Source organism: Ambystoma mexicanum, chromosome 9 (genome assembly GCF_040938575.1).
Source record: "Ambystoma mexicanum isolate Mex_15411 chromosome 9, UKY_AmexF1_1, whole genome shotgun sequence".
Lineage (NCBI taxonomy): Eukaryota > Metazoa > Chordata > Amphibia > Caudata > Ambystomatidae > Ambystoma > Ambystoma mexicanum.
Genome location: NC_090931.1, coordinates 687,601,320 through 687,615,445, shown reverse-complemented (window position 1 = coordinate 687,615,445; position 14,126 = coordinate 687,601,320). Strand labels below are relative to the sequence as shown.

The 14,126-nt window shown below is 43.4% G+C and overlaps 1 protein-coding gene across 3 annotated transcripts in view; it reads right to left on the bottom strand.

The window, feature by feature from the left end:
- PARD3B (par-3 family cell polarity regulator beta) overlaps window positions 1-14,126 on the bottom strand; it is a 2,582,324-nt gene that overhangs the window by 2,368,441 nt on the left and 199,757 nt on the right. For all 3 annotated transcript variants that reach the window (XM_069615556.1, XM_069615558.1, XM_069615557.1), the window contains exon 2: window positions 8,494-8,595. In XM_069615556.1, the coding sequence (XP_069471657.1) occupies window positions 8,494-8,595 (102 nt within the window). The remainder of the gene's footprint in view (window positions 1-8,493; window positions 8,596-14,126) is intronic.

Sequence of the window (14,126 nt, the reverse complement as noted above, 5' to 3'; positions counted from 1 at the left end):
AGGATACCGCTCTTAGAGTGAGAATGTCTCACCTCTCTGCGAGACTTTAGGAAGCACGGAAGCACAAACCAAAGCGGTGGAGCCGGGCGGCTCACCATCCTGGGAGAAGGGAGATGCTGCAAGGACGGGACGCAGTGCAGAAATGCCAGGAGCCGGTGGAAGACGCCTGGGTGTCGCCGACCGCAGAAAGCAGTACTTTACCTACCGGAACCTGAACCAAAGCAGGCGAGCTGAAGCAAAATCATGGGATACACCCGAATGAAGAGGAAAACAGGTGGTAAAACTTTGCCGCTTGACCATGAATTAACCTAAGAACACCAACAAGAGCCGGTGAGTCAACCCAAGGATAGTGGGGACTCCGGGTGTTTCGGCATCCTTAAACAGAAACAATAGTCATTAGAGCAGCAGAACGAAAGACAGCAAAGAGCCTAATTGTGAAACAAGAAAGTGTATTTCAAACAAGACCCCTATCAGCATGCAAATATATGGAATGCAAATATGTGGGGAACGCAAATCGACTGATAGGTCAAGAAGCTACATTATGCAATAAAGGGGATGCACAACTGTGGAAAATGAGAAGTGCATTGTGTGTATATATGATGCCCTAGCAGGAGAGTATATCAGGCAATTAGAAGAGTGTGTGAATACAAGAGGCCCTGGCAGGAGAGTACACTAGGCAATTGCAAGTGTGTACAAATGCAAGAAGTCTTAAGAAGGAATATTAGAATTGTGTTAACCAGACAAGAAGGAACTTTGAAAGAAGTAGAATTACAAGGATTAACAGCTTTGTAAGTGACAGTGTTATTGTGGGACAAGGAAAACACACGGAAACTGTTAGATAAAAAATATTTTGGATTTAAGATGAATCCAGGGGAAAGGAACCACCCTCTGGAACAAAGTATATTTGTCAATGAAGAACATTTGTGTTGGAACCATTTATTGTTCCTTTACAAACTTTTTTTTCAAGCACCGACCTTTAAAGACATTTCCCTTTTCACTTTATAGTTTATGGTGTGAGGGTCAGAATAGAACATTTGGACACAATGACAGTTTTCATTCGGTCATCCTGACACAGACAGATCCTTAGTTTTGGTTTTAGGTAGGGAAATTCCTCTTAGAGCAGGGTCAGAGAGGCCTTTCCCAACCCTTTTATTTTCAATGAAAGTGTTTAACCAAAAACATAGCTAATTTGTGTCCGAGATTCCTTCCTGACTTCTCACATATCCATCTAATAACAAATTGCAAAAATTTTATTTGAAAGAAAACTTGCAGAAGAGATTGTAACCATCCAGCTAACAAAATACAGCCAATCAAACAATGCATAACCAGCTACCATGGTTCATAAAAACCATTGGCACAAAATCTACTCTGCTGACTGAAAGAGTAGAACCCTTCAAATCTATGGCCTCGAACAGTCAGTCGGGTGTAATCATCTAAGACCTTTCAGAAGGTTACAGCATAGTCATCTTGTAATCCACTATACTGCCTGCACCACAAAATGACAACAGGGGATGATGCTATAATGTATTACCTAGTTCGGTTATAGGCATGCCTGTTCATCTTTGCCCCTGTCAATAAAACACACAAAACCAGCCCCTATACTCATAGCGCTTCAATGTATACACGCTGCCACTCTTTGACATACAGGAAGTTTCAACATGCTCTTTCACATATGTAACCCACATGGCATGCATTGCACCCTACTAACACCTCATGTTATCAGCCCAGAAACAGAGCACCAAAACGAGGATGAGTGATTGACCGTCAGAAATCAAAAGGTTCAGGTTTCTTCCCGTTTGAATGAATTAAAGTGACTATCCAGAAGGTTCATCTCCATGTTAAACATATGGAGACTGTGTTGAACGACTGCCTTCACTAGGTGCAGGCAGGACCTCAGCTCTGTCCCGAAATGCGAGGAATTGTTTCCAGGAGGAAGAACATGTTAGCAGAATAAGGTGTACTAGCAGCACACAGCATATAATATGACAGCCTAGCGCTTTGTCGACCTACCCTCCGTCTCCATTTCTCTTTCTGGAGGCAAAGGAGCTGCGTTGTCAGGTGAGTATTTGCTAAAGTCACTCTAGACATTGCTGACAGCATTGCAACAAGAGGAAGAAAAACACATATTTCGAATGATGGGGGTGGGCTATTTTTCCCGGTTGACAGTAGAATGAGAGCAAAAGTTACAATGGCACCCCCCCCAAAGTGGGGAGCAGCTTGGTATATAGAGACATACATTTGTCATCACACGTGCCCTGCAAGAATGCAGTCATAACACAGAGTACATTGCCCCAACAGAGGGAGATGAAGGGGGCGCAGATCGACACTGCAGGATTCCTGGTGTTCTCACAGACTTGGTCCGGGACCAGGGTGCAGGCTGCAGGATGTACAAGCGTGTTTCTTCTTTTCTACATTTTGTTATTTATAGAAACAGTTTATTACTTTTAATATGGGTGTCACCCTTTCCAAGAAGTAAAGGCATTTCGAGAGACAAAATGGCAAGGAATGTCAGCAACAGAAGTTATTTTTTTTAAATTAAACATTTTTAATTATGATAAAAATTGTAATTTGATACCTTTTAACAATGTGAAACATTCCTTTCTAATGTGCACTTTCAGAGTATATTGTATCCATAATAGGAACGTTCCACTTCCCTTACAGTACATTACAACAACCTAGAATAACCAGATCAGCTATTTTCGGAAAGAAGGTTATCAAGATAAGGCAGCCTGGTACAGTCCTCTTAGAATTGTAAGAAGAGAAACAATATCACCAAGAAGGCTTTTTGGCTGCTGTGCATAAAATAAAAGATCGTGTTTTGGGAAAATGAGAATAACCGCAGACCTTTGACAAACGTGTCTGCTAAAAGGCTTGCAGTACTAAGGGCATCAGACACAACCCCACGCCAACATTTCCCCTGCACTTGCGCTATCTCAATGTCACTGGGCCTAGTAAGATCATTGCCTTATCCTCCCTCTGTTTCCCCTCCCTTGCCTCGTCGCGCCTATATGTGTGTCCACGAGCCCAATATACCGAGTCCGCCTCTTGGTTACGATGTGAGGATTAAATGACTGACATTCACAGCCCATTGGAGTCCAGGGGACCCCTGCTTCTCATTTCCAAAGATGAGGTTTCCTCGGCCATATAAGGTGTCACACCACTCAGGCATTCTAGGAAGCACGGAATGCATATTACGTGAGAAAAAAAGTGACAAATGCCAAGAGTGGGTTTAGGAATCTAATAGGGAACCCCGAGACTCTGAAGGTAATGTAGAAATCTGGCAACGAGGAAACACTGGCATTGCTTTCAGACAAGCACATGCACACAAGGACTAGTTGGTAACAACCAGAATCTTAATAGTTCCGCTGCAGGCCATAATCTAAAAGGAGGTTCTACCCACACCACTGCTGCTACGTCCAGCGGCACCTGAATTGCCTTGAACAAACATCAGATGGAGAGGATGCTATCCTAAAGTCTTAGAACAGTAACTACCAGAGGATGTCTTGAAATGCAAAAGGGCACCTCTTGTGCTACTATCTGATCGTGTTACAGTTAGGGTGTACTTCCCGTAAATGTCGATTAGTTGGGCGGTGCCCGGTTCTGGAGAATATTCAGATGTATTGGTATCAGACCAGAAGGAGTCTTGCCCCTTGCTAATGGCCTCCACTGAAGCAGCCGTGAATTCCTCTGCCGAGTTTGGCTTTCTAAAGAAGTTGTCCCAAAGACTTGGGATTGGCTCATTCCATTCTCTAGGCACCTAGCTGGTGCTCATCTTTCACACTGGTGAGGAACCTGCAGAAAGACAGGGTAGCAAAATCTTCAAGGAGTGTGCCACATTAGTATAACATTGCTAATCAAATAGGTTCATTTGCAACTCAAGAACATTTTAATTTGCAAATTCTGCTAATCAATTTTTGAAAACGAATGTATGCCTTGTCTTCCTCAAAAACATTCCACCTTCAACCAGAACAGAGATTGGGAGGGCAGAGGAGAGGCTCACAGAGTGAATGACCAGCGAGAACAACCTGAATTTCAATCCCCTTACATTTTTCATGCATATCTCGGGTCCCCCAATCTTTGGTGCTCCAGGGCAGTGGGAAGGAAGACTGGGGGCATCTCCAGTCTTCCTTCCTACTTCTGGGGGAAACAGACAATGCACGCACTCGCCACCAGTGTACACAAGCAAACATGCACACCAGATCCCATCCCTCTAGAATGCATCCTCTTTCAGAGTACCATACTTAAAATCGTGATAACATTTGCATGGCTTCTTAAGCATACCCAGAGACTGTTCTGCAAAGTGCCACGAGAGCCATTTAACATGAAAGAAATGCGAGGCCATTACCCCCGTTGGCCTATTACGGAGACATATTGGCCATGAGATGTAAATGCAGCATGCAGAGTCACGACCGCACCGCCAAACGGGTTCAAATGTCCCCTCTGACAGTGTAAAACAGACAGCAAGGCAGCAACATAAGTCTCCCTTGCACATTCCGCTCCAGTAGCCTTTCCCTGAAATCCCTTGGATGCATAATACGGACATCAATGGCTGCTCTGAAGCCCACCTTGTCTGCAAAGGATTCCAACATGCTTTGTGGTGAACTTGAGAAATAAGCAGGCAGCCGACACTTATCTGAACAGCTGAGAAACACCAAACTCCTTCTCATCACTGTCACTTCAGCTACTTTTCTCCATGTACAGAATTGTTTTGCATATTTTATTGCCAGATTACATTTCCATGACTTTGCACTTTTCTGTACAAGTAAACATCATAGAATAGTGCTTTCTCAGCCGGCGTGCAGTTGCTGCTTCCCAGACTGTTTAAACTAAAATTGCTAAAGAAGTACCCTTTGAAAATTACTTTGTTTCCATCCATAACTCCTCTGTTCTTTTTACCTGTATTTGCATTTTTTTGGATAGGAAGCTGACCGGCGCGTGAATGGCTGACTGGGCAGTCCTGTGCCTGGATGGCATTCATTAGTACAAAACAAGCAGTGGCCGATATACCGGCAGGGGGGCAGTAGGGAGGCAAGGGGGCAGAAAGAGGGACCAGCCCCAGCAAGACCACATTAAAACGGCATCCAGTCATTTTATCGGAAACAATTTCAGACTGGACAAAAACACAGAAAAGTTTAAATAAATATAGAAAGAGCTATATAAAGAGTAGTAGGGTAATGGGTAAAATGGGTCGGGATGGGATTGGGGTGGCTTTAGAAGGGTGGAAAAAAGGAGGGCGGGGTTGGGGGGGGGGGACCTAAAATAAAAAAAAAAAGAATTCAGTGTTTTTTAAAATATTTTGCCCACTCTGAAGTACCACTCTGTTTTTGTGGTTGGTAAGATCACATATAACCATTAAAAAAAGGAAACAAGACTGACAGTGTGGCATATTTACATTTAATCGAGGATCATCATGTGCAGCAGTTACTATTACGGGTCCGTGGACCGTGTTTCCTGTGCCCGCCCACAAAAGAAGTTGCACAAGAAACACCACCCAGAGAAGCCCAACAACAGAGGAGGAGGTTGGAGTGGGGGGCAAGCAGGACACAAAGACTGGAGATGAGGGTGGTGGTGTACAAGCGATGAGCTGGTAAATGGTTTGTGCCTTTGAGGGACCGGGAGGTATCCAGGAGGTGGTTAAACCGTTACCTGGTTGGCGGGAGGGGACGGAGCCAGAGAGACAGTGACAAAGAGGGTGTGGTCGAAGGGGCAGGTAGATGGGTACATTTTGTGCAAGTGGACAAGGGGTGGGGATATGAGGGGGTGAAATCCTCCTCGGAATTGACATCCACGTCTGTTTGTTTGAGGCCGCTTTGGTGCAGCAAAAAAAGGTGGCTTTGTTGCGGAGCGACCTCACTATTTCTTCATTTTTAAACATTGCAATGGGTACTGCTAACATTCATGTGCATGGGCTGGGAGAGGACATCAGGGAAGTAGGGGATAACAATGTACAGCTCAGCGTTCCTCCTAAGCAGAAGAGATGCATTTTTAGGCCAGTTTCAATGTGTGACAACGTTCTGCCAGTCTTCCACCTGGATATCCCTTCTCTTCTTATAAAGAACCCTATATCATCTTAGTTAGAACACCTGATCTTCATGGAGATTTCTTGTGAAATGCGCTGAGCTCACTCAAAGCTTCATTCCGGGAAATTAGCTCATTGTTTTCATTGCTTCCATTGAATACAGATGAATGTGATGTTGGAAGCAATAGCATTTGGTTGGACAAAATTGGATTGAGTATTGCACACACATAAATTGGTCTTTTTTAAAGAAATGTGATAACACACCTTAAGGTGACGCCATCCTTTGAAGTAGGTCAGAAGCTGGTAAAAAAAAAACACTGCATATAAGAGCATGCCTTATACCAGGCACCCACCATCCTGACCACAGAACACTAGTCACATATCAACCACTATCTGGCGAGGCGAAATAACTCGCCACCCCAGGCACCACCTTCGCCCTTTGTATCAAAGATCATCTGTGCCAGGAAGACTGAATGCTCAGAAGGCAACACATGCTGGGCCGGTCCTTGCCAGGAAATGCTGGAACATCTGGAGCTTTTTGCCAGTGGTGCCCAGACTAGCTCCATATACATTCCACCTGACGGGAAACACCCAAATCATTCCTTTTTTATAGATCAATCTCACAAGGGAAGTGTGCCAGTCTCAGGGACATGCACAAAGTGGAGGCAGCCGTGGCTGCAAACACGCATGCTCCGTTCCCTGTGAGCGGCCGGGACTCTATGTCAATATCCTCAAAGACAGAGCTCCTTATTATGAAATTGCCATATGCACTGTTTAATAATGTCAAAAGTATACAGTTCAGGATAGGACATCGCGCTTTTTTACTCAACGGATACAAGAAGAAAGCCACAACATGCTTAGATGTGTTGCATGGTATACATATGTGAACCCATGCATGAACTAGCATTAAGCCTGGTGGTGAAGGAGTACTTCTATGAGGAGCCTACATTTCTAAGGAGGTTTTGTAAACGTGGTTGGGCTTTCCCAGATTTCAGCGAGATGGCCCTTACTTCCTCAAGATGCAGAGGGGCTGCAAGTGCCTAAAAGGAAATGTCCTGTCCACCTCACTAGCTCCTTCAAGATGGAAGTTGGCACTGGATCCAGGAGGAGGTTTGGTCATATTGAGCAAGCCGAGAAGAAGCCCAATACATGCGCCATTAGGTAAGGGTCTATTCCCAGGAAATGATCCGTGTTTGTTTAAATAAACTACGATTCTGCATCTGGGATAGAATCCCATCCCTTACTTTCGCACTTCTTTGGGAGAAGACACTAGACATTTAAATCCCATTCTGCCAAAGGATTTGAAATCGGTTGCAAACATCTACTATTGGAAACCCTGTGTTGCAACAGAGGTAGCATTTGCTTAATTCACAAAGCCTACAGCAGCAGTAAGCATTCCAATAAGAGCTGTCGGTTATTTCATGGCACCTATATCCATACTGGTTATGCACATGACTTTGAAAGTGATGACCTTATGACCTTGCAGGAGGAGTCCTGCTGTAGGAGGCACAGCATGCCAGCATAGATGCCTGCATTGCCTGCCGATTTGACCAATAAATGTGTACTAGAATACCTGCTTATCTGATATAACCAAACAAAAACATGCTACGTTCTATTGTAGTCACCAAGGTTGTCCATGCATATTGTATGTTTATATTAATATTCTTAGAGATTTCAAACAAAATGACTGTGCGCTCCTCCAACACGGTTATAAGCCTAGCCAGTGTTTAACAAAAATCACTATATCTGTAAATAGATGTTTTTGTGCTTACGCATCGAATACCGCAAACTTCCATAATGGCCGTTTCTTACATGTAGGCGGATGCAGCAAGGACATATTTAACAAAAGAAACGACAACCAACAACTGGCTTTGGGTAACACTTTACTGGCTCGAGAAGCTAAATTGCAGACACTCGGAACATGTTAAACAAAAATGTCCCGGCCTTAGAAAATAGAAGCATAGATGTGAACATTCAAAATTGGAATAAATAGCGCACAAAAGGTTGATGGACGTCTCTAGGGGAGGGAGACTTAAGTACAATGCTTATTGAAGATGGGCTGTTGCAATGACACTACGAGTAGGGCTCGGCACATTTTCTTTGTGCATTTGTATCACAGATTGTAAATCGAAATCAACATTTCCAAGAATTCGCCGATTTACCCCACAACAAATTGGGAAAAATGTCCACTGAGCTTACAATTTGCGAATTACGATTTGCTTATTTTGCATTTTGTTGTGGCAAACCAATTCCTTTTTTTGCTATTTTCTTAAGGACATTTTTGTATAATATAACAATTGGTTGAACACAAATCAGTGTGATAATGTGTCACCAAATTGTGCCCAATTGTTTATATGAATTAAACCCCACAAGAATGACGCAAGTATCAATGCTTCAAATAAAAACGTGATGCCAGTCCTGGACGGATGCATCTGGGAGTCATTATCAAAAGAGATGCCCTCGCGGCACACTACCTTATCTTTGTCTTCCACCAGATCTGCCAGCACATCGTCCGGGTCCAAAATGCCCCCATCTGTGTATTCCAAATGGTGAACTTTCACCCAGCACCCTGGATCCTGCAAAGAGAGAGAGAGAGAGCGCGATATTGAATATGCTCCTGTCACCAGTCCTTGAACCATCATGCATGTATTCTTCCTTCCTCCGTGTTGGCACTTGTACATTGCCACGGACAGCATGATTCTAGCGTTTTTAAATAGGGTGATGGTGTGGACATTTTTACAAATTGATTGCTGCAGCATCCTGGTATCACCTATCGCACTGCAGGATTCTGGACACATCACTTGCGTTGCCCTTTAACTTCATTCCTAAATAGGCCGGCTCCAGCTCTGACCAGCACTACAGTAATATCACCCACACCAAATGAATCATTACACACGACTAAATATGTTTTAAAAATAAATAATTAAAATGGGCCAAATCACCATTTTTTTTACTCAGTCTATGGGATATGACCTCACCAGCAAGTTCTGTAAAAGCCATTTTGGGACCTGAGGCAGGAGAGATGCAATTTGAAAGTTTGCAGTGACCGTCTTAAAATAGCACCGTCCTTCATTCTGGAAGCTGCAGGAGAAGGCGGCGCCCCTCTAAGCCTGTGGTCCCTACTCAAGAGGGAGGCATAATGATATGTCAATGGGCCTCATTACAACCTTGGTGCTAAGTGCACCAACATTACCACCATGGTGTAAACTCTGTTTACACCATGGTGGATGGTGGATTTACCGCCCCATTCCAAGGTGAGTGGGGCGGTAAATCCCCATTTCCCATTTTCCCTTCCCCATTCCCATTTTTGCCCCATAGGGCATAATGGGAGTGGGGAAGGCGCACCATGGCAGGTTAGCACCATGGATTTTAACGCCTGCTAAAAGCAGGCGTTAAAATCAGAATCAGGCGTTAAGGGTTGACGGTGGCGTTAACCCTCAACGCCCGAGTTGTAATGAGGCCCAATGACATGATGTAAACTCACTAAAAGGTGGACGGGAGGACTAAAAGGAGCCACGGACACCGCAAACATGACAGAACGCAGAAAAGATGCTGGTGGTGGTCTCAAGTGGGTTACTACCAAAAGGCCAAGGTAGTTCGGCTGGGTATAACGTATAAGTGACCCTTCCAGAGGTTTACTCCTTGAATAAAGGACTGCCTTTGCTCCACACATCCATAACAATGTCAAAACTGATAAAGGGTATTGCAAAATTAAGATCACACATGCAAAACGTCATTCAGTTGCCGTGAGCAGCGCGGGGGAGCTTGAACGCCTAGGGCAGGGATTTCAACCCTTTGGCTATGCAACCTTTTTGGACTATAACTCCCATCAGCCATAGTCCATGTTGAAGGATCATGGGAGCCATAGTGCAAAAAGGTGGAGAGCCACAGGTTGCGGATCCTTAACCTAAGATGTCCTCTTTATTCCCACTGATCTGTCTCTCATGTTGCAGTTTCCATACTGCTACTAGTCTTTCGAAATCGAGGTGAGAGAAACTTTCAGGTTTTCCAGGTTGCAGCTGGCTCCTTCACGGACTACACTGGCCAGCTGTTTAGAATTAAAATGTACTTACCTGTAAACACTGTGCCATGCATGTGTGACTCTTCCAGTGATAAAAGTGGAAAAGTAGTGGAACTGTCACCCTGGTGGGGGACAGACTAGGAAGGAAAGGAGAAATGTGCAAAACTATTTTCAAGGGTTGCAGATATGCTGGTTGACAGACAATTGAGTTGAAATAGATTTCCGTTTCGCTGTACCGGATATCCGGTGGTATAGTGGAGAAGCGTGCTTTAACTTCACAAAGCATGAAACACCTATAATGTCCACCAAGAACAACTCTCTATTTATTTATTTATTTGCATTTTTAAAGCGCTCAGACAGCCCAGGGGCATCGAAGCGCTGTTACAGGAATATGTCTCTTAGTTGGGTATTTATAACGCACTTAATACCCAGAGGTTTCTAAGCGCCGACCCGGGGATCGAACTTGTGTTGCTTCTTGTCGTCTTGTTTCCAAGGCGAGGACGTTGCTGCTGAGCTATCCTCCCGGGACAAAAGGTTCCTGTCCTTACACAACAGTTTGTATCACACAATGGACAGTGAGCCTTCAACAGTTAAACATCGGGTATTCTCACACATTCAACTTTCATAAAGTCATGTGCAACATTAAGAAGGGTTAAAGTGGCACAATGCTGAGGGACAGCACACGGGTCTAACTGTCCCTCGTGCTCCCACCCTCTGTGCCTGGGACAGGGTGGTCTGCTGCCCATCTATGAAATGGAAAGAACAAGAGAGATATCTGATTTTTCACTCTATATTTCAACCAATGGTCTGCCATTCACCCTTCTCATGACCCACTCGTACAAGTGTATATATATTAGGTGTTTTTTGTTTTTAAGTCACAGGTCACACACGCCAGGTAACTACAAAGAGATACCATGGTCTATAAGACTCTACTTTTAATTCTTCCTGGACCTGTGGTTTCTCAAACTAAAAAAGGATTAGCACATTTGAGCGAGGGTGGGTCTACCAGGGACATGTCGACTGTTGAGGGTCTTTTGTGTGATACGTAAGTTAGTAAAGAACAGTTCCGGATTGGTGCAAATGGTTGCAAAAAGTAGTGGAGCTGCTAACAGTAAAAAATAAAGTAGTGGAACACCGCTCCGGACCGTTCCCGCTCACTTCAACCACTGGACTCTTCTAATAATATATGTGCTTCTAGACATTCTATAATATTCAGAAGGAGAGCACATACAACCTCTGGGAATATTCAAAAGCATAGGAGTCTAAAGAGGACCCATTGCAGGACAATATACAACATTCAGTAGAAAAGCTGGACACCTTCAATGCTGGCACATCGCAAAAACAAATCTCTATTGCGCGTGCGACTTCTACATAGTATTTTTGGGGAAAAAACAGCATTATGATGTACACAGATTAAATGAAGTAATGGACTAAAAGCACACCATGAATATAAAATGTTACAATTAAATTGGAAGTAATATGGGTCTAAGAACTCCTGTTGTCAGGCAGCTACTTAGGATGTTTGACGCACAGACAAACCAGTCCGGCCAAGTTATGATGAAGCAGCTAAATCTGCTAAACAGTTTTTACTCCATAAAATAATACTATTTGTGTAGCTTCTGAGTAAAATAGCCCCGTGGTTTATTCATCCAGTTTGCTCCATAGTTGGCCGGCTTTTTTCATCACCACACCTATTGAGTCGCATTAAAATTAGCCATTTCAAAACCTACATCAAAACATACAAACATTCACAGCGGATATATACAAGTCATTTCCCCACACTTTTAGGACTCAAAGTACAACTAATGGATTAGGTATTCCAATGCTGAAAAAAGCCACAATATGACAAGCAACTTGGAGTTCATAAAATGAATATGGATTTGTATTCACACCCCCACGCCCATTCACTGATAAATTCCCATTACTTTAAAACTTGCATTTAGAGCCCGTCTTTTCCAGAAACTGAAAAAAATGTACTATAGCACAAACGGCCAGCTTGTCACGTGTATTCTTATCAGTGTGCATATTAAACTTATTTACAATGCACCAAACCAGAATCTCGGGAAAAAGAAATAACTTTCTAAATAGCGTATGGCATAGCAATGTTTGCTGCTTCCTAGCACCGTAAAAAAAAAAAAAACACGGTGACATTACCTAGTTTAGTGGTACTCGAATGCATCGATGGCAGAAGGATGAAAGGCTGAGCTGGCTCTGCTGGCATTAGACCAGGTGACCTGAGGTTAAAGCACAGATCCGAGAAGAAGGGGCTCATTTCTAGGAACTGGTGCACACAAGCAATAACATATAGCCACGCCTCCAGTGCTGTAAGATAGCTGGGATACAGTCAGCTGGTGGGCTATCCACCAAGAGTTCTGACATGAATGCTAGTATGGGATCACCAGCTCTCAATTCAGTAAACACGCGCTTCTTACTTCATGCAAATTGTGGTCAACCAACGCCCAGGATAGTCACTTTTCACATTGTATACTCCTATTCAGCTTTAAAGGGCACAGTTAACCACCGGTCACAGCTGGTAACTGTGTGTAAGTGACATGTTAGCGATCTAAAAAGTTATTGGCTGCTTGATCATGTCTGCACATGGTCGCTTCTCCTGAAGAAACCTCTAAATCATTAAAAGGAATGAAACGTGTAAGGGCGGGTCCCAGCCTGTTGCAGGGCTTAGTCTTTTGCATCAGAGGTAGTAACTACTGATGAACAGAATGTTAGACGTCTGCAATATGGGGAATAATTCACAAGCTTTGATTATAGATTGGCTTGCATCTAGTATGCTTTTCCTTCCCTGCAGGGATATGGCGCAGTATGTGCGGTGTGTAGTATGGTAGTCAGGCACCTGATTTGTTGTAATGTATGGAATTATATTTGGAAACAAAAAAAAAATCTTTTGAAATAAGTGAAAACAATGTATATATGTAAACCCACATGTTATGTTTCGCATTTCAATCAAGTAATTTCATGATCTCAGCGAGTTCTTCTTGTAAAGTATAATGATAACATTACATGTTTGAAGAGCCTCTGCACTTTTGTTATGGAGATTTATTTGCCTATGTGCGTGTGTGATCGATTTTGGGAGCAGGGGTACAATCTCTGTGGCAGGGAAGGGAGCGGATGTGAATGGGAGTTATGTGAAAATCAAAACCCGCAAGCGCTGGAGAAGGTGGGGAATGGCACAAAGTGGGGTTCAGGGGAGCGGGATAAAGTCCCCCAAAATTGACATTTCCTGCTAGTTGAAGGACACCTTCCAATGAGCTTTAAAAAGTAGCCTTTTTGTATGCAGCTTTCAACGAGTGGGTTTTAAATACAGATCCTAACTTTCTCTGGATCAAGATTTATGAACAATTCGCAACTCAAACATGGTTCCCTTATTTAAAAAAGGAAACCACGCAGATCCAAGCAGCTATAGGCCAATTGCTCTGAGCGACATTTAGCAAAAAATACTAGGCAGGCTCCTGGTGGTCAGACTTCAGGTTTCGATTGAGGTCAATAAGATTAGGTTCCACTCACACTTCGGCTTTTGTAAATCCATGGGAACTATTGAACAGATCTTAAATCTGTGCCTTACAATTGACAAATATGAGATCAAGGGTGGTGCATTGTACCTGGTCCTCATGGATTTGTCAATGGCCTTTGACTTAGTCAACTTAGTCAACAAGCCCCGGCTCTGGTCAACTTTCCACGATTTGGGAATAGATCTTGGTCTTTGTATGTTATTATTCAGCTATACTTCCAACACTGAAGTGTGTGTGACCTTTGGGAAGAACGAGGAGTGGAAGGGCACTTTCGAGGGAACCACCCGGATTGTATTATGATCCCTCTATTATTTAATCGTTATATTGATGATCTCGAAAAACACCTTTTAATTAATCCTGTGGATATTTCTTCCTTTTCGGACCACAAAAACCTCTTGCTTGGTGTATGCTGATGATATGCTCCTAATGGGAAGAACTCCTAAAGCCCTGCAATAAGTAAAGCAATTCTTATGCTGATTTTACGAATTTTAGGACAATGGAAGTGAATAGTTATGAATCGGTTTTTATCAGGAATAAAAATGTAAATCCATGTATCCTC